Raw genomic sequence first — 16,713 nt, 5'->3', positions numbered from 1 at the left:
ATCCTATTAGGTGACATGATCCAGAAGTAGGTGAGGAACGTACGTATTTTGTTAGGTTTCCGAAGTATGCATAAAGCGGCCAAGCTTTGGCAGTTCCAAAGTTCGCCAAGTGAGTGGCATCGGAAAAGAACATTAGACCGGCGATGACACGTTCTAATGAACATCCAGACTCCTTTGGCAGCTTATGGAGGTCGTCCTGAGCTTCCAGCCAGGCATCTGAGGTGTAGAGCTCGTCGTATATTCGCTCTTGATGGTCGTCGAGAGGGTCCTTCCATATGCGCTTGAATGGTAATAAATGAAATGCCCTCGCTTGAGCGTCTGCGAAGGCTGCGCGTATTACCTCAACAAGGGGGCGATAGTGGAATCCAGGGATGGTGTAAGGCCTGGGGCTATCTTCCCTTGCCTTGGTTGGAATGTCAATGGTGACAGTCGTCTCAATCCAGTCATCTGGAAAAACGATCCTCTTCCCGCTCTCATCTTTATCTAGCTCTCGCAGGCTCTGCCTCACCGAGAACTTCTGAAGGTGCTCCTGGTCGAAATCCTCTGCGAGCATGACATCTTTGACGAGGGCCGCGACTTTAGTTTCCGATATCCGACTACTACCAGAATTCATCCAAGATATTAGTCGATATGTAGTCATATTAGGAAAGGGCCACGGTGGAGCAAAGACCCTGGGCAGAGAATCAGTCTCTTGAGCAGCAGCCGGACATGTTCTCGCAAGCAACGAAGACGGAACAAATGTATCCGGCTCGAACGAAGGGCGGCGAGGATATATTCTGCAGAGACCAAACGAGTTGAAGGTGGTCTGAAGTGTGTCTCTGAGCGTCAGAAGAACACGTCGGATTCTGGATTGGGCGGGCAGGGCGGCCGAATTTTGAGTAGATGGAATTTGAACATCAGCATTATCGGGGTAATTGAGATCCTCTTCTAAGGGCTCGATGTCGTTGAACGGTCTCGGGATTCGTCTCATAGGGTGTGTCCCTAACAAGTTCAGTGATCAGAAACCTTATAGTAGACAGCCGCTGTTCCAAAGGTACAAACCAAGGACGTCCAACTCAGTCTCGTCTCTGCAGTTAAAATCCATTTCAACATCAATATCATTTTGTGGAATATAGAGGGGTCGTTGCGAGGCGACAGGACTGGTGGGATTAAACGTGAGAGCGGCAGATCCTCCCCGTTGCCTTCCTGGCGATCGGCGAGAGGCAATTGGTCTTGGACGGCCTATTGTCTGAAGTTCAAGTTTGTACAAGTTGAAAATATCCGAGTTAGATAGAACGGCTCGGACCACTCACATGCGGACTTGAAGTGTTCACAGGTAGGTCTACCGCAGCAAAATTTGCGAAAGTCGCCTCTTTGGCGCGTTCCTGTCTTTTCTTGGTTGCAAGAAGACTAGATTTCTTATATAAAAGACACGATGCACGATGCCTGCTAAGGCCACGGGTGTCCGTTGCCCTTTCCCAAGAGCAGCCCAGAGCACCGCATAAAACCATTAGTAGTAACAGAAACAAGCCTGAGAGAAGGGCAACTTGAACAATCCAAAAAGGTCCTGTCAGGCGCATTGCACTTTGGAGGTGCTAGCGAGATGCAGTTTTTGTTCCGAAGCAGTCGATGTGACCGGCAGCAGCAAGCTTATGGCATTAGCGGGCCAACAGATAGTTTGCGTCTGACAATCAAGTCCGGAGAATCCCGCCTTCTTTGTTGTCTCACTGTTCTTCCTGGGTGTTTTCAATTAGAACTGAGAATGAAAATGATCTAATAAAATATTACTACAGCCAGGACGGCAACTCCGAGTCTAACTCAAAGTAATGGCATTATGCTGGATGACACAACTCGGACTCGGAGGTGAGCCAATATAGCTTGAGGAAGATACTTACACCGACTCGGACTCAGATGTAATGCTAGTGACTAACCGTGACTCCTCGTCAAGCCACAAGCCATCCTATTAATGTGTCTGCTATACCGTGACGGCCAAAGGCTTGAACGCGGGGAGTAGCAAGGGTAGCTCTGTTGAACTTTGTTTTCGTCACGGTGAAGCTTAGCTGGAATGCCGTTCAGGACACCCGAGTTCTGACAACACATTTGATGTATTACAATTTAGGTTGCCGTTCGAGATTTGAAGAAGTTGAGGGAATGACTCACCGCGTCGTATAGTTGCCAATGCACACCATCGATGCTTATTCCAATGAAAACCGATCCAAAACGTGACCACATTAGATCCATCGTATAGTTGATGCCAACTGGAATCGAGTTCTTCTTCCGTTGACTCGCGCTTTCGTACGGTAACCTTGGTGGGAATGTGGATTGGGACGCCGTCTATATTTCACATGAACCAACTACTATAACAAAGCCTGAGATTGCACCCACCGACGCCTCAGTACTCCGACTAACGATCAAGATACGAGAACGTAGAGAATGCACGGCGAGCAGATCTCAGAATGCACAGGTTGTGCACAGACAGGTGATGCAGTTTGGCGGTGAGGCAGACATCCCTTTCGGCGAGTGTACCAGGTTAATAAATCAAGGTTAATAGAGACGCTGGGAGAAAGCAAAGTCGGACGCGCCGCAGGAACTTTTCTTTTTACTCTCAATGTAATTGATAGCAAAGTTCGACTTGACTTGGCTGTGGAGGAACACCGATGAAAGAGTCGCGTACGACAGTGCGGGTTCCCAATACTAGAATAAATGTGTCCGAAAGCCCTGTATGATGTTCAATTAAGTTCCATTCGCTTGTGATCCTCAATTAAACTGACCTCGAGGCGAAAAGCTCTGCGCCACGCTGGAGTTATGATAACCTCCTAAATCATATTTTCACGAATGTTTGAGTCGTTAAGTTTGAGTCGTTAAAGACGAAGCTCATGGAGGCATAAATAGGAACTGCGTGAGCATTGGTGGTAGAATCAAGAACCTGACCAGCATGCAACCGGAGCGTCTCGAATTCCTGGGGCCTTTGATCAAAAGTTGACCACAAAAGACCTTCAAATGAGACACGGCACTTACTTGTTGGCTTGAGACATCACAATTCAATGTTGGAATGGGAGACAAGTGGGTTTACATGCAGACTCCAATTTCCCTCATACTTGTTGTACTGAGTATTGGCGGTGCAGAATGTGTCAGAAACCAGATAGGAATGTCGGACTATGCTATTGAGTATGCTCACCTCGTGCTCGCTGTTCCATGATGGCGTCCGAGTCGATGCACGAGTGGTAGTTGGACTCATCCTTGAAGGATGAGCATTTGCAGGAGAAAGTTTACAACTTGTGCATGCTGAACCATGACTGCTTTACAGCAAGCCGCAATGCCATGCCGCACACGAACATCACGACTTGTCTAGCAACTGAGCAGGGTCGGTATTGGTGTGACGTGTGCATCATTATTACTGGCGAGTCGGATTGGGTTTCCAGTACGTCAGCAAGGTCTGCGAAGCATAAGCCCTGTATCTCACCAATGTCAGAAAGGCAGCCTAAGACGTGGGTGACTGCCTGAATAAATTTAATGTGAGTATGAGATTGAAATGGGATGCGGCACGTACCCAGGCCATTACGGTTTCACCAGTCTACAGAACATCATGATCCTCGGCTTCGCTGAGGTAGCTGAACAAGCTAGGGATTAGTAGAATAGTGAAGAGACTGTCACCAGGGCAGGTGCACCACGAACGAGGCTTGGTATCAAGTTGATGGCAGACCCTGCTATCCAGGCTTCTTGAAGTTTGGAAACTGTGATAACAATACGAGTATTAGTACTAGTAAGAGAGAAAGATTCGTCAGCAAGGCGGCTGGTTATTTTTGTTGAGATCAAACTTCGGGTGTCGCCGATGGGAAAACGTTCCTGTCTCCAATGTCTCTGAGGCTACATATACAAACTCAAATTGGTGTACCATAGGAGATTGCTATGAGTAATTCTTCGGAATCGATGAGCAGTATTTTTCTACCTGATCCCCCTCTTCACAAGCCTAAGTTTGTCCACCGAACTGTTTACAACAATTACTAGTACTAATGACCACTCATATTTGCACCTCAGACAACGCTCGTCTGCACCACCCACACCTCCCGCATCCGATGCGCGTAGTAGCCCTCCTGCAAAGAGTGGCTCCTTCACTTTATCGCGCCTCGAGGCTACTGTCGAGGAGGCTCCTACCCTTCAAGATGACGGGGGCAACTCTGTAGTCAACAGCCGGGTTGATGACAAGCATCGCAAGCGTTCTGCCCGGTATGCCTTATTTGAGAGTGGCAACCGTGAGGAGGATTGTGACTTACCCACAAAGAGATTAAGAGCCTTGAAAACGACGGTATGTCTATTTGTATCCTAACTTAGTGTGTGATTCTGAATTGTTTTCGAAGTGGAACCACACTTTTGACTCTAACGCTACGAACTATCTCAACGAGCGCATGCTCGAACTTTCCCGAATCACTCGCCGGGCTCTTGCCGCAAGAGTTCGCTACCAACGTCTTCGCGCCCACGAACTTGATCTAATCAAGTCAATCCTCGAAGAAGAAACTGAGCTGTCCCAGAAACAGATTCATGGTATTGATTTACAAATTGGCTCCATCCGAAATATGCTTCAGGACGGAGGAGTAACGTCAATAGGGAATAAAGGATGTAAGTTTGACCCTAGTGATCACGGACCTTGGTGCGAAAGCTCTGCGTCAGATGATGATGGTTCAATGTTCGGATCTGATGCTACCTCGGCCAGTTCGTCGGATGAATAGCTTATTGCCACTGTATATTTTGTGCCTATCATCTCCCCATGCCAGTGTGTACATAAATATAAGTATATTGAGTCGACTAGTAGTAATCACATTCCCAAAATCGTACTCTATAACCGCAACAGAATCCGATATAAGCTTTCTGAGTCTGGTTCTTAGTTCTAGGTTCTAGTATCTGACTGTGACAGTACGTCACGGATCAAAAAGAAGCAACCCTAATAATGAGGTCCGAGAGATAGCAATGCTGCTATGATTGCTTTCACACACTGAGGCTTGCAGATCGGCGGCTCGAAGTTCCCCCGGGGATTTACCACAAGCCGCATAACCTACCCTCTCAGGGTGCAGGTTCTAAGGCCACTGATCCTGCATGACTGTGACGTCGTACCAATCATAGTAGTCTTCCATGGGCAAGTTTTCCAGAAACAATTCAGATCTGTCACGGTAGTAGTATAATTTAAATGTTTTCGAACGTACGTATTCTCAGTACTACAGTGTCACGGACTGTTGCATAAAAACCTGCCGCAGTACAAGTTACTATCTATGACTAATGTGTGACCTGTTACGATTCCGAAATAGTAACTATAATGGTAAATGTTAGACCCCTGTGTCGGAGACTTCCCCATATACCGTGTTTCACCCTCATGTCCCCGTCTCCCTCGAGCTCGTGTCTACCACCCTCTCTCATACAGAACTTACGTAGTGTAGAGTGTAGCGTGTCCTTGACCATGTTTATTTTTCGTCCTTTTATATATGATGAAATTTTAATCACGAACCAACTTAAACTCTCGTGTCTTTGATTTGCTGTGTGATCAGATGAGGATGCACAATAAAATTATGACTACTACCACTTGACAGGAACATGTATGTAGACCGTTTGCGGGGTCCAGCCTTTACTAAATAATGTCAGTCGAATCGTAATAGGTCACTACACTCCACACTAGTACTAGTATTAATAGGCGCATCAAACCTTCAAGCTTCAAGTTCCAAGCGTGCTATCTAGAGTCGTATCATTATAGGCTCCACCCGGTTCTTGCAACGATTACGTAACTACTAAGTGCGAGTGAGTCACAAATCAAGGGTCCCGTTAACGTTGTAGGGTACGAAGCTGGAGAAATAGGAGTCATATCTGTCTTTCTTGCTTTCCAGAGATACCTAAAGCAGTGAATGTAGTATACGTGGGCTCCAGCCCGGTTCTTTATGACATACTGAACAGATTCTATTACCTACTATCAGTCACGAACAAGGGTTTACTGACGTGCTAGGCACGACGGAGTTTCAAGTTTGAATGAGATCGGAGTCAATATCACGTCAATGGACCGACTCAAATGGGCGCGATCATCGGGAGCATTACGCATCTTCAAGGTTTTACTCAAATTCTCTCTGTATGGCGTACGTAGCATGTTTTTTGTATGGCTGATCGAGACTCGTGAATTTACTGACGCTTGATGCGTACGCGTAATGCTTCACCGGCTGATGCCATAATTGCCAGCTATTTAACTCGCCTCTACTAGTAGTACTAAGCATCTGACTCGGAATCATGGCGACTTCTGAGTCTTTCGAGCCTCAGTCAACTCCCGAGTCTTTCAACTTCGTTCAATATGATCTTACCCAGCATGCTACCAGTACTACTAGCGGACAGCGAACTATGCCGGCACCTCAGGAGCTCACCACGCATCGCTTGCACCCTTATTCTCGCGCTTCCAGCACTCGTTCTTACCCGACTCAGAATTCATCTTCGACAGCATCTGGGAGCGTAGTCTCTCCTGCAGAGAAAAAAAATGGAAGAAAGTATGCATGGACGATGTAGACTTTCTCGACCATCCAGCCATCATATGGGCGCGCAGCCGTATGATTATGGATCTCGTAGCCACAAAAGGGTGGATGAAAAATGAGACCAGGACAGAAAAAGAGCTGATGAATATCTACTTGGGCGAAATCGTTGCTCAGGCCAATGCTTTATTCCACCGCAGTAGGTGTCAAGTTTTACAATGATCGTCATGGCATCAACTAACTAATATCACAATGAACAAGATATTTCAGCGACAAAGAATATCAAGAGTTTACTTAAGTATGGTGTTTCTCAATTTCGCAACCACCTTGCAGTAACGGCGGATCGCTTCGTGTGTCTCCACAATCTGGAACCAAAGAAGGAGGATAATCTATCCGATAGTGCCCGTCAAGCTTTTATGATGGCACTCAGAACCCAGATCTTTGATTCGAATCAGCAATGGACGTACTTTTTACACAGGCAGGTGTACACCGCGGACTCCGTCATACTTCATCTTTTTGGAAACCTCGCTCTAGAAGAAACACATCTGGGGATATGGTATGGCAGCAAGTATTCGCCGTTCCGCGACATGAACATGAGGGCAGAGATCAAGACCACGATGCCTCTCATGCTTTCTGAAAGTGCTGCTGGAGTGAGTAACATATACTGTCATGTGCATTTGTAACTAACCGCTTCTGCATAATCATTCTTAGGCGCAGTGTGCTATCGATAGGGCGGTAGAAGGATGTTTGTCAGACTCGCGTAAGGGTGTGCCGCACTTCAGTGCGAAATTATATGCCAGTCGGCAGGCTGCGTATCACAACACCATTTTAGAGTCCTTGGCTGACCCTCTCCATAAGGAATCATTAGAGGCGCGTTTTTTAGCTCTTCATCGAAGAGGTCTGTAAGTGACTTTTGCTATGATGGATACGGGAATCATGCTCATGCTTTGTAGCGAACTGACAGATACCCCATTTGGTTTGTCGACGCCATCACAAATTGTATATGTGCCTACAAGACGAGATGAGATAGTAAGGCCGCTCCCGCAATCATCGTCGGCGGCGATGCGGATGCCTATCCAGGAGGGGTTACAGTACCTGACAGGTCATCATCACGCAGACTTGGCCCAGGGGACCTCGTCCATGGCTTATTCGGGTACAGGCGTCTTCATCGATGAGGAGTTGGAGTACAACCTTGAAGCAGACAAGAATTTGATGCCGGACACAATTTTGAACCAAGGGACATACAGATTTTTCTGAATGTTGTGCATTACAAAATAGGTGAGTCAGCTTATCAACTTCAATCGTGCCGCAAGGCTAATTTCAGTAACAGGCTGTTTTTCGTAGCATATTAGAAGATAGGCTACTCTATGGATGTATTGAACTCGAGGTGCTCTTTCGTTAGGGCAGAATATATCATAGCGGCAGCAATGTTCGCCTATTCCCTACTCAGACATAAACTCTCTCCGCGCTTTATTGAACGACTTGGATAAGTAGTCTATTCAAGTCAAGGTTTCCCAGGAGCCTGTAAGGAAGACTGTGCATAAACCTTCCTCCGACCCTGCCAACTGATGCATTCATACGCAGGACCAAAGTTCCCTTTCTCGATACAAGGGGTGCGTTTTTGCGTGACTAGCATCTCCTTTTATTGGTCCTAATGTACTCTAGGAGTGGAAAGACCTCCGTGCTTCAAGCCCTCTTTGAGGATCTCCCCATCAAACAGATTTTCTATCTAGAGCCCACCGTCTGTGTCACGAAACATTTCATCCGTCTCTGATCCTGGCTGGCATCCAGCGCTGAACGCAGTCTCTCAGTATTGTCATCCCGTTGGAAATATAGGCTATCTCGGAAATGTCACTATTGATACGCTCAGCACATGCCTCCGAGTCAACGATGTCTCGACAATTATCTTTGTCATAGACCTTCGAGTACGTGACTTTATTTGGCCGCTGACCGGTAGCCTCATTGAAATCCGCAGGATCTGTACTAACAACCTGTCTCAGAGCTCGTAGGATTCATCGCTGCAGTATGCCAAGTCAACCCAGAGATCAACTTTGAAATTAGCAGGAGTACAATGAGTCAGGTCCTGATATTGTTCATCACAGTACGTGTCTCTCGTTTTATGATTCTACTTTTCCTCATTTACCCCCGGAACAGAGTGCTTCTAAATGTAATGAGAGAAGTAACCGTGCGTACGATGTACTAGAATCTCATTGCTATTCATTCCTAGTAACACAGATGTCAATCGCCGGAGGAGTTCTATTGGAAGATACGATACGTATTTGGAGATTGTTTATATTGAACCGTTTGTCCGTTCTGCAGACAGTATAGTTGGAATTGACAAAATATCAGTATACGCACTTGTGTGACTATGAATGTCGTGCGAATGTACGTAGTCACGTGCATTTCTATCCAACTCGGTAATAACAAGAACATGCGCCCAACATTGTGCCCAACATGGAGTCACGGTCCGCAACATCCTTTGGGTTCAGGAATCTCGGTGTCCACTTTAACAAGCGCACAAATGCAAGTTTGGTATTGCACACACGTGAATCTCTTCGCCCTGATGTTGATCGATCAATCGCTACAACATCATCCACCTGTTTTTCCAGCGGCAGCTTGCAACACATACTAGTTCTATGCCAGTGACACCACTGCCGGCCTGCAGGAAATCAACGTTCCACACAAGTTTTACTCCAAGTTCTTCTAGATTATTGGCCAGACGCGACCTCCAGGAACTGAGGTCGCTTCGGTCGCGCCATGACCATTCGAACAGGGAAGAGAAAGGTAACATACACTACACCAGAGCGACCACTCCAGCCAGGAGAACAAAGCACAGTTCCCCGGCTCCGTTAGTTCTGTTTAAGGCGATTTGGAACGAAATACGGGTGCTCATCTTCCCCCTCCACCACTAAATCTCGACCACTATCCCCGTCTGTACCGCAGATTGGCTCTATCCCTTTCTCATCTTCACCGCCCCACACGAGACGACTTCCTGAAAGTAGCCAATGGGTTTGGCAACGTCTACGGATCCGCTTCAAGTGGTTTACAATATGTTCTTTTCGGAGATTTAATCCAGATGATATCTCCGTTTTCAAAACATGGTTCCTAATGAGCCAACCTCTGGATATTGGTCAGAACGTGAGTTGAAAATATCTGGTCTGAATATCTGATGACTTATCCTATTCACAACGACATTCTTTTCACCACTGCTAATAGTCTGCAATTGCAAGGTATGCGCCTCCCCTATGAAATCATACTACGCACGTCTCTCACTAGATATTGCAGAATATTTAGCACGTGCCATAATCATCTACCTCACCAGTGAGACTGGCGTCACAGTCATCTTTGAATCTCTATCGTTCCTAAATGGAAGGACTCTCGCATCTCCTTCAAAAATGTATGTCTCCCGCGGATCAATTCCAGGACATTGGAAGGTGGTCCCTTGTCGTGGATAATGTCTGGCAAAGTTGATGCAGTACTAGATATAAAATTCCCTAGGGACGCAGAAGACGAATTTGCGTTGAATGCCATTCTCGGTGAGCTTGCGTATGCCATCATCACGGCGGCTACTGCCTCTCTGCCTGTTGAGAAAATGCCGGGGCAGCGAGAGCTCGCACAACCACTTCTTACTGCACCTACGACCGATAACGAGAGCGAAGCCAATGAGGACTGTGAGTATCTTTCTGGAGTCTTCGCAATTCCGCTCAAACTAACATAAGTCATAGTCTATTACGTAACGAGGCACAAGCGTAGGAATAGACGAGTTCCTACTAGACGTGATTATTCTCGACTCATCTTGCCTGTTCCTTTCGTGATTGATCATCGTGCTGCTGCTCGTCAGTCCATGCGTTCTCAATTTGATAACATCACTCATTCGCAGACTCAGACACTCGATACTGTCATTTTGTGAATTATTGGTCGCGCTCTTTACTACGCGGCGAGTCTTGCCGTAAGTTGTCTATTTTTAGTAACCCATGGTACTACCTGACTTTCATGTCTTTAGGATGCTGCGCTGTCATCACGCTTAAAATGCCTCTTTAGGCACTTATGACCTGGACAGCCCATCAATATAAAACAGGTTCGTGAAATTCCTTACCCTCATCTCGCACCTCTCTCCATTACCTTCCACTAGATTTGTTATCTCTTTCTCGATGTCGCAACCTAACTCGGAGGACAGCACGATGCTCATCGAGGACCAGCAGAACGGCAGCAACATTCACGAACCATCCCTGGGCCAAGCACAGCCAGCATTTGTGCAGGCTCGGCAGCGACGAAAGATTGCAGAACTAGAGGGGAAACTAGAGGCTCTCGAATCGGGACGTACAGGAAAAGAAAGGTCTGGTCACCATTGGTATGTTGAGTTGCGGCTTTGCTCACAGAACTCTTAGGAAAACGAACTACTATCTGGCTCAAGGAAGAGGCTTCAGGCGTGTCGTCGCTTTGTTCGACAGTATCGAGGACCTTGTCTCTGAAAACGACAGAAGATACGATGACATCGACGACGAGGATGCTACTTTCGAGTGAGTTTTATTGCCTTTGGAAGTCACGTTGGGTGTACTCATTTATTTGTTTATATAGTCAAGAGCGGCTGCTAACAGGGTACAACATCCTTACGAGAACTTTACCCTGGCTTCTAAAGACGACTTCTGGTATGGAGCACGATGATTATACACGCATGCTAAAAACGGTGCGCCTTTACGATGGCAACGATCGTCTTTATTATATTGAGGATTCGTTAAGCTTAGGCAGGGTGCTGATAGTGCCCGAGGAGATGATACCGCGAAACTCAAGGCTCTTGTTGCAGACTGGGTCAATCGAGAATTCAAGCCAAATCCCCCATTAGATTCCGACAACAAACATTGCCGAGGCTTCATCAGTGATGTATGTGGTGGTCTACTCTGCCCGGCCGAGCTCGATTGGTACAATCCTGCATAAGTAGCGTGTTTGAGATCTTCAACTAACGCTAACTATTCACCAGCGTAAAGACTGGGATTCGAGATCGCTCTGAGGGTCATATCCAGGCTACCGTGTCATATTAATGCAATAACATAGGTTAGTTAGCAGACAGGTGTAATGTATTAACAACGACAGACAATGTAATGCATTTTCTCGCACACTTTTTTCGGCACCTTAATAGACCTAATGCATTAGATCACGACGCGTGTATGCGGCTGGCACTATACCTGCTTCCGCTATATAGCTTTATAGCATTGGTTCTTTCAACAGGTTCATTCATGTGTGCGCCCTACCCACTCATATTACTAGGTGCTAACTAGTACCCTCCCATAATATACCTCCCTTCAACTCAAGGCCCTCCACACTTGCTCGTCCTGCCAGGGCCTACTAGTAATCGGACTGCGATGCAGAAGTTGAAGGGTGGTATGTTCCACTCGGTCGAATTCAACGACTTTGATGATTATATAATGCGCCGACATCGTAAATCGTGAAGCAAAGGGAAAACTCGGAGTACGTGACTGAAGCACTGACGAAACAGCCATTTTATTCACTCTTGTTCCAGTCGTGCACCGCAGGAAACTCTCGTAGTCAAGGTTTCAAGTGCGTCTTGTCTCTCTCCATTTAACCTGTTGACTTAGTACTTATCACTTGCCTTTGGAATTTTCGTCTTCTCGTGGATCTTCAAAGTGATACTTTGATCGTCGTTTGTCGGACTTGGTGATCTTTTATGGAGCGTATATCAACATTTATGTCAGTGGGACATTGATACTTTTGCTCGTTCTCATTTTGAATGTGCTTGTTACATCTGTTGCGCCATGTTTCAACACATGTAGAGGTCATTGAATCCCAAACCGTCTCATCATTTCAAATCCTTCAAAATCATACTGTATATATCTAATGTACTTGATTTGAAACACATTCCCTGTCAGACTCGCGCGCTAGCCTCACATCTCGAGCATCAGCGATTGAAAATGAATATTCAAAGTTTCTGTTTCCTGTTGTAAAAGTCCAGTGAGTAACGAGTGGAGTATATAGAAACAGCGGTCTTACTTTCTGGACTGCGGGCCTGCGCCAACAGTATTACCCTTCCGTCGCTTGTTGTTCTCTTTATCGACAGAGACAGGTGGGCGCACACGCACGCTTGATGACCCAATAGCATTGAGAACATGCTCGCGTGTGGACGGAACATGGCGGCGTGTTGTTCGACGGGGACCTTCCTCTTCTAGACCAGCAAGAGGGTCAGATGTGTTGGAATCTGTCACATTCATGGTGGAGGTGCTTGCGAGGGGTGTAGCAGGTGGTAGATGCTTGGAATGAGAGGGCGGTGTATTACTAGACATGGCTGTATAATCTGAGAATGCAGGTAAAATATGATCTGTTGGTCCACGAGCAAGGGGGGCGGGGAATATTGATAATCAAATGAGTCGGAGGAGTCTTCCATGAAGCTACAGTCGAGATCGTCGAGACCAGATGTGAATGGGCCATAGGGCGGCATTGTCGGTAGTAGGTTTGCGATGAAATCGTCGATAGCAGACATATCCAAGCTGGACATGTCGAATTTGTCGAAAGCGGGGAGGACAATATCATTATCAGTGATGGTTGGTGCTACAGTAGTGGTCCAAGCGGTTACAGGTGCTGCTGATGAGTCGACCATAGACCTTTGGTCATCCTACACGAGTTTGAAGGTAATGCATTACCGGAAATGCATTATACAATGTGATGCATTAGCGGCGAGAATTCAACAGATGAGTAATGCATTACTTACCATGACTCCGCTGAACTCATAAAGGCCGCCGTTCAGCCCCAGCCCAACATCGTCCATATCCCCAAGCTCTTCATTCTCCCTAACATTTTCCTCCTCAACCTTTTCCTCTTCTTCGCTACTCTCCCCAAAAATATCGTCACGGTCCGACTCGTTGGCCAACTCATCTGCAATAGTACCTGCATTGAGTGCTGAAGCCACCACCCTATCGTCATGGGCTGATAGAACAAGGTAAATGACATCGCCGTCAATTTGATAATCGATAGATGCTTACCTAGTGCTAATTTGACAAAGTTTGCATAGGCTGTTTGAACTTCGCTGAACCCAGCATATTCAGCCGAGAACTCGTCCCCCATCTCCGTCTCTCCGAGATGGTAGCTGCATTAATGTATTCAGTGAGTTAATAGTTTCAGGTGTGTGGGAAATATACTTACTCAAGAACCACAATGTCTCCCGTGGCTGGGTTTCGTCCCCCCACAATACATGTGAACTTAAGTCCACCTGTCTTATGGGACAAGTGGCGGAAGATGCGATCAAGATGTGCCCCAAGTTCGCTGAAGGCTCTGCATATATGGGTGAGAACAATTTATTTGATTTGAAGCAGGACATACTTGATCTTTTCCTCTTGTTCCACTTCCGGAACAAAACCGGCTTTAGCTAGTTCACATTTTTTTTTCCAGTTCACAAGGGCTTCTTGGTGCCTCTCTTGGACCTCAGCCTTAATGCTATCATCTTCGGCCGCATATTTAGTGCGAGTGAGGTCCTTCCTTTTTGCAAGCTTTTGGCCACGTGTTGTGATACCCTCGGCCTTGATTGCCGCGTCTGCTTCCTGCTTCACGCGCTCATTGTAGAAAATCTGTGAGTACACCTCTACTTCTTGCGGAGCTCGTCCTGATACTTCATCTCCTCCAATCAGTGTTTCGCTGAGGTCAAGCGCCCCTTTGAATCCCGCTACTCGTGCGAGACGTGCGACGTTAGTCTGCCATCTATACCATACTTTGATCTGCTATAAGGTCTCGCAGGTTAGTATGGTATATATTAAATTTTTACGCATGAAATACTTACTGTTTTACGATTACTCTTAGCTTCAGTTAGTAACTTCGTCTGGTCCTCTGTGAGGTCGCCCTCCAAAGGGATACCCAGTATAGCGCGTTCGCGCTCTGGCCATTGCACCTCAAATGCCGCCCACGTGTCGCGAAAGAACACCGTGTAAACTTTTGCCTTTTGACAAACAATATATTCGCTGAGTAGACTTAACAGAAATTTTTCTTGTTCTGCAGTAGCCCATGGCTTTGGCCCGCGGCGACTTCGCATTGTCAAGTAGATGAGGTGAATGTAGGAGATGATGGACCTGGAGTCAGTGGGAAGGTGGAGATGATTCAAAAGAAATCAATGTTCTTAAAAGCCAGTCCTCGGCTCGGTTGTTCTATTCGCCATTCGGTGGCCATGAGCGCAGATTGCGGAATTTAATGTTTAATCAAGCTGGAAGGGGTCCAACGCAGAGTGGGCACGCACCAATCAAGGATATTTCACTGTACAGCAACTCGCAGTGGCAAGTAGACTATTCTCGCACTTATGAAACAATGATGTCCGAGCTCTACTACCAAGTGAACCACTGCCTACCACCCAGTCTGTTGCTCATGCAGTTTTAACAAGGATGATCCCAGCTTAGCTATAGTTACTGATGAATGAGTGAATGCGCGAGTATCGTAATCTGTCGTCTAGTGGAAGTTCAACAACAGCCTAGGCTGTGGGCTTGAGTGGGCTAATAGGCTTGTGTCAACTAGATGGATTAGGTTCAGCCGTACAATGGCCTGGGCTAGGCTGACTGAGCCGAAAATAATATACATTTCCTATAGACTACGAGACTTCTCCTCCAGATCCTGATAGGGTAGGCGCTGACCAGCTACCAGTTAGTGTTGCCGAAGTCCAATCACCAGATCTGCTCCTCCAGGGTGTGTGAAATTGTCTCGCGGAAGTAAAGCATGATGACAGGCCAGAAGACGGACGCAAGGATGAGGTGGTTGGACTGCTTAACTTGCATGTCGATCTTGAAGAACTGTCCGAGACTCTCGCGCTCCATGAGACCTTGGGACGTATTTGGGATCAAGCAGAACTCAAGACCAATGTCAATGCCCTTTTGCAGGAGACCGCACTCCATGAGACTGTGAAGTCCTTGGGCTTGATGGTAGCAACCTTATCCCTGTAGAAGAATGAGACCTCCTTGAGCGTGAGATGGACTGCTTGCATCTGGATGTGCGTGAGTGTGCCAATGGCAGTGGTGGTTGACTGCGACCTGGTGGGAGCAGTGATGTCGACGTCAGTGATATTGCAGATATAGACGTGCCCAGGAAGTAAGCTTAACGACGAGATGTCGAGATTCTCAAGCACAAATTTGATCTCCCTATCAACATACTTGGTTCTATCAGGCTCGTCAGCGGTTGTTAGAAATGCGTGGTTGACTTAGGAACTCGCCTTGGAATCGGAATGTTCTCAAAGACATACTGCACTGTATCTGAAGAGCAAATATCAGTAGCTTGTGCAGATCACCTACCAGACATCCATTCCTCGGAGACGATAAGATTGGGCTTGACTTCGAGTAAACATCTATACTCTGCACAGTGTTTGGTGTCAACACTCCTGTCCCCAGCATCATCCAGTGCGCTGAGCTTGAAGGGCTAGATGGTACATTAGTTGTTCCAGTGTGCTGCAAATTTGGTGCCGATAGAAGTTTATATGAGAATGTACGTTCAATTTTGTCAGAAGACATGTGAACCGGGATGGAGATTTAACTTACATGTATGAGAGTTTATTTGAGAGCTTTGTTATAGGCGGAAATGATGATAACAGGGAGGATGTTGTGTTTGAGCTGCAAGAGCGATTGAATGAGGATTTCTCCCGCTATATCATGATAGGATGATGAGAATACGACACAGTGGTTTCGGAGCTTGGGAACACATTGAGGATGATAACGCTGGTCATACTGACACCAGATTCTTCATCTTGAGTACGACTGAGTTCAATGAGATTCTGTCCTGAAGAAAGTTGTTTGAATAGCATCAGCGATGGTCTACTATTCAAAGTTTGAGAAGCACGAGTTATGAATGAGATGAGAATGACCCAGTATTACTAAGTAGAACTTACACGAGTCAAGGTGAACACTGGCCCATCTGTCCTGCCCGCATAGTTGAATTATGGTTGCAGATCGTGGTACATGCCTAAAGTTGCAAGAGCAAGAACCGAGCACTGATATTTGAAGATTGAATCTATCATAGAGTCAGTAGCAAGTAGTCAGTAGTGACAGCTGGATGTAATTATGTTGTCCTGAAGTGGTAACTTGGCTGAGCGCTGAATACTTGAATTGTCATTCATTTCAACTTTCAAGTACATATCTACACTCACTAGCACATAGATCCAGCGCGATCATAAGTACTGTTTGTTGTGCAGCCCAACAAATGCAACATTTTCCACTAACCATGGCTAGACTCGGAGTCAACTCAGAGTAAGCTGTCGAACTTTATT

General features: G+C 46.5%; 6 protein-coding genes across 6 annotated transcripts; 4 read left to right on the top strand and 2 right to left on the bottom strand.

Annotated features, from left to right (window-relative positions):
* Nucleotides 1–3,023: 3,023 nt before the first annotated feature.
* Nucleotides 3,024–5,074, top strand: HD556DRAFT_1311982 (uncharacterized protein; the record flags this gene model as incomplete). Its single annotated transcript, XM_041300602.1, has 8 exons — nucleotides 3,024–3,042; nucleotides 3,287–3,400; nucleotides 3,534–3,586; nucleotides 3,880–3,953; nucleotides 4,018–4,285; nucleotides 4,338–4,596; nucleotides 4,876–4,890; nucleotides 4,983–5,074. 8 exons carry the CDS (start codon nucleotides 3,024–3,026, stop codon nucleotides 5,072–5,074), a joined length of 894 nt encoding a protein of 297 aa, XP_041155769.1.
* Nucleotides 5,075–6,014: 940 nt separating this feature from the next.
* On the top strand, nucleotides 6,015–7,730 carry HD556DRAFT_1311981 (uncharacterized protein; the record flags this gene model as incomplete). The annotated part of the gene is made up of 5 exons (XM_041300601.1): nucleotides 6,015–6,092; nucleotides 6,336–6,672; nucleotides 6,744–7,123; nucleotides 7,185–7,375; nucleotides 7,427–7,730. The coding sequence occupies 5 exons, from the start codon at nucleotides 6,015–6,017 to the stop codon at nucleotides 7,728–7,730; spliced, it is 1,290 nt and encodes a 429-aa protein (XP_041155768.1).
* Nucleotides 7,731–9,359: 1,629 nt separating this feature from the next.
* HD556DRAFT_1496924 (uncharacterized protein) lies at nucleotides 9,360–10,191 on the top strand (the record flags this gene model as incomplete). The annotated part of the gene is made up of 3 exons (XM_041308903.1): nucleotides 9,360–9,611; nucleotides 9,750–9,870; nucleotides 9,897–10,191. Exons 1-3 carry the CDS (start codon nucleotides 9,572–9,574, stop codon nucleotides 10,189–10,191), a joined length of 456 nt encoding a protein of 151 aa, XP_041155767.1. The 5' UTR covers nucleotides 9,360–9,571.
* A 433-nt stretch (nucleotides 10,192–10,624) lies between these two features.
* Nucleotides 10,625–11,408, top strand: HD556DRAFT_1311979 (uncharacterized protein; the record flags this gene model as incomplete). Its single annotated transcript, XM_041300600.1, has 4 exons — nucleotides 10,625–10,824; nucleotides 10,862–10,993; nucleotides 11,052–11,160; nucleotides 11,223–11,408. The coding sequence occupies 4 exons, from the start codon at nucleotides 10,625–10,627 to the stop codon at nucleotides 11,406–11,408; spliced, it is 627 nt and encodes a 208-aa protein (XP_041155766.1).
* Nucleotides 11,409–12,408: 1,000 nt separating this feature from the next.
* HD556DRAFT_1447775 (uncharacterized protein) lies at nucleotides 12,409–14,505 on the bottom strand (the record flags this gene model as incomplete). Its single annotated transcript, XM_041307335.1, has 8 exons — nucleotides 12,409–12,424; nucleotides 12,480–12,804; nucleotides 12,879–13,098; nucleotides 13,195–13,409; nucleotides 13,466–13,569; nucleotides 13,626–13,754; nucleotides 13,803–14,197; nucleotides 14,257–14,505. 8 exons carry the CDS (start codon nucleotides 14,503–14,505, stop codon nucleotides 12,409–12,411), a joined length of 1,653 nt encoding a protein of 550 aa, XP_041155765.1.
* A 619-nt stretch (nucleotides 14,506–15,124) lies between these two features.
* HD556DRAFT_1311977 (uncharacterized protein) lies at nucleotides 15,125–15,961 on the bottom strand (the record flags this gene model as incomplete). Its single annotated transcript, XM_041300599.1, has 5 exons — nucleotides 15,125–15,279; nucleotides 15,348–15,613; nucleotides 15,697–15,706; nucleotides 15,746–15,860; nucleotides 15,881–15,961. 5 exons carry the CDS (start codon nucleotides 15,959–15,961, stop codon nucleotides 15,125–15,127), a joined length of 627 nt encoding a protein of 208 aa, XP_041155764.1.
* Nucleotides 15,962–16,713: the final 752 nt, after the last annotated feature.

This window comes from Suillus plorans (assembly GCF_016647745.1).
Source record: "Suillus plorans strain S12 chromosome Unknown HD556scaffold_67, whole genome shotgun sequence".
In the NCBI taxonomy this organism is placed as follows: Eukaryota; Fungi; Basidiomycota; class Agaricomycetes; order Boletales; family Suillaceae; genus Suillus; species Suillus plorans.
The sequence above is the reverse complement of the archived record's forward strand: the minus strand, read 5'-3'. Positions and strand labels throughout refer to the sequence as shown.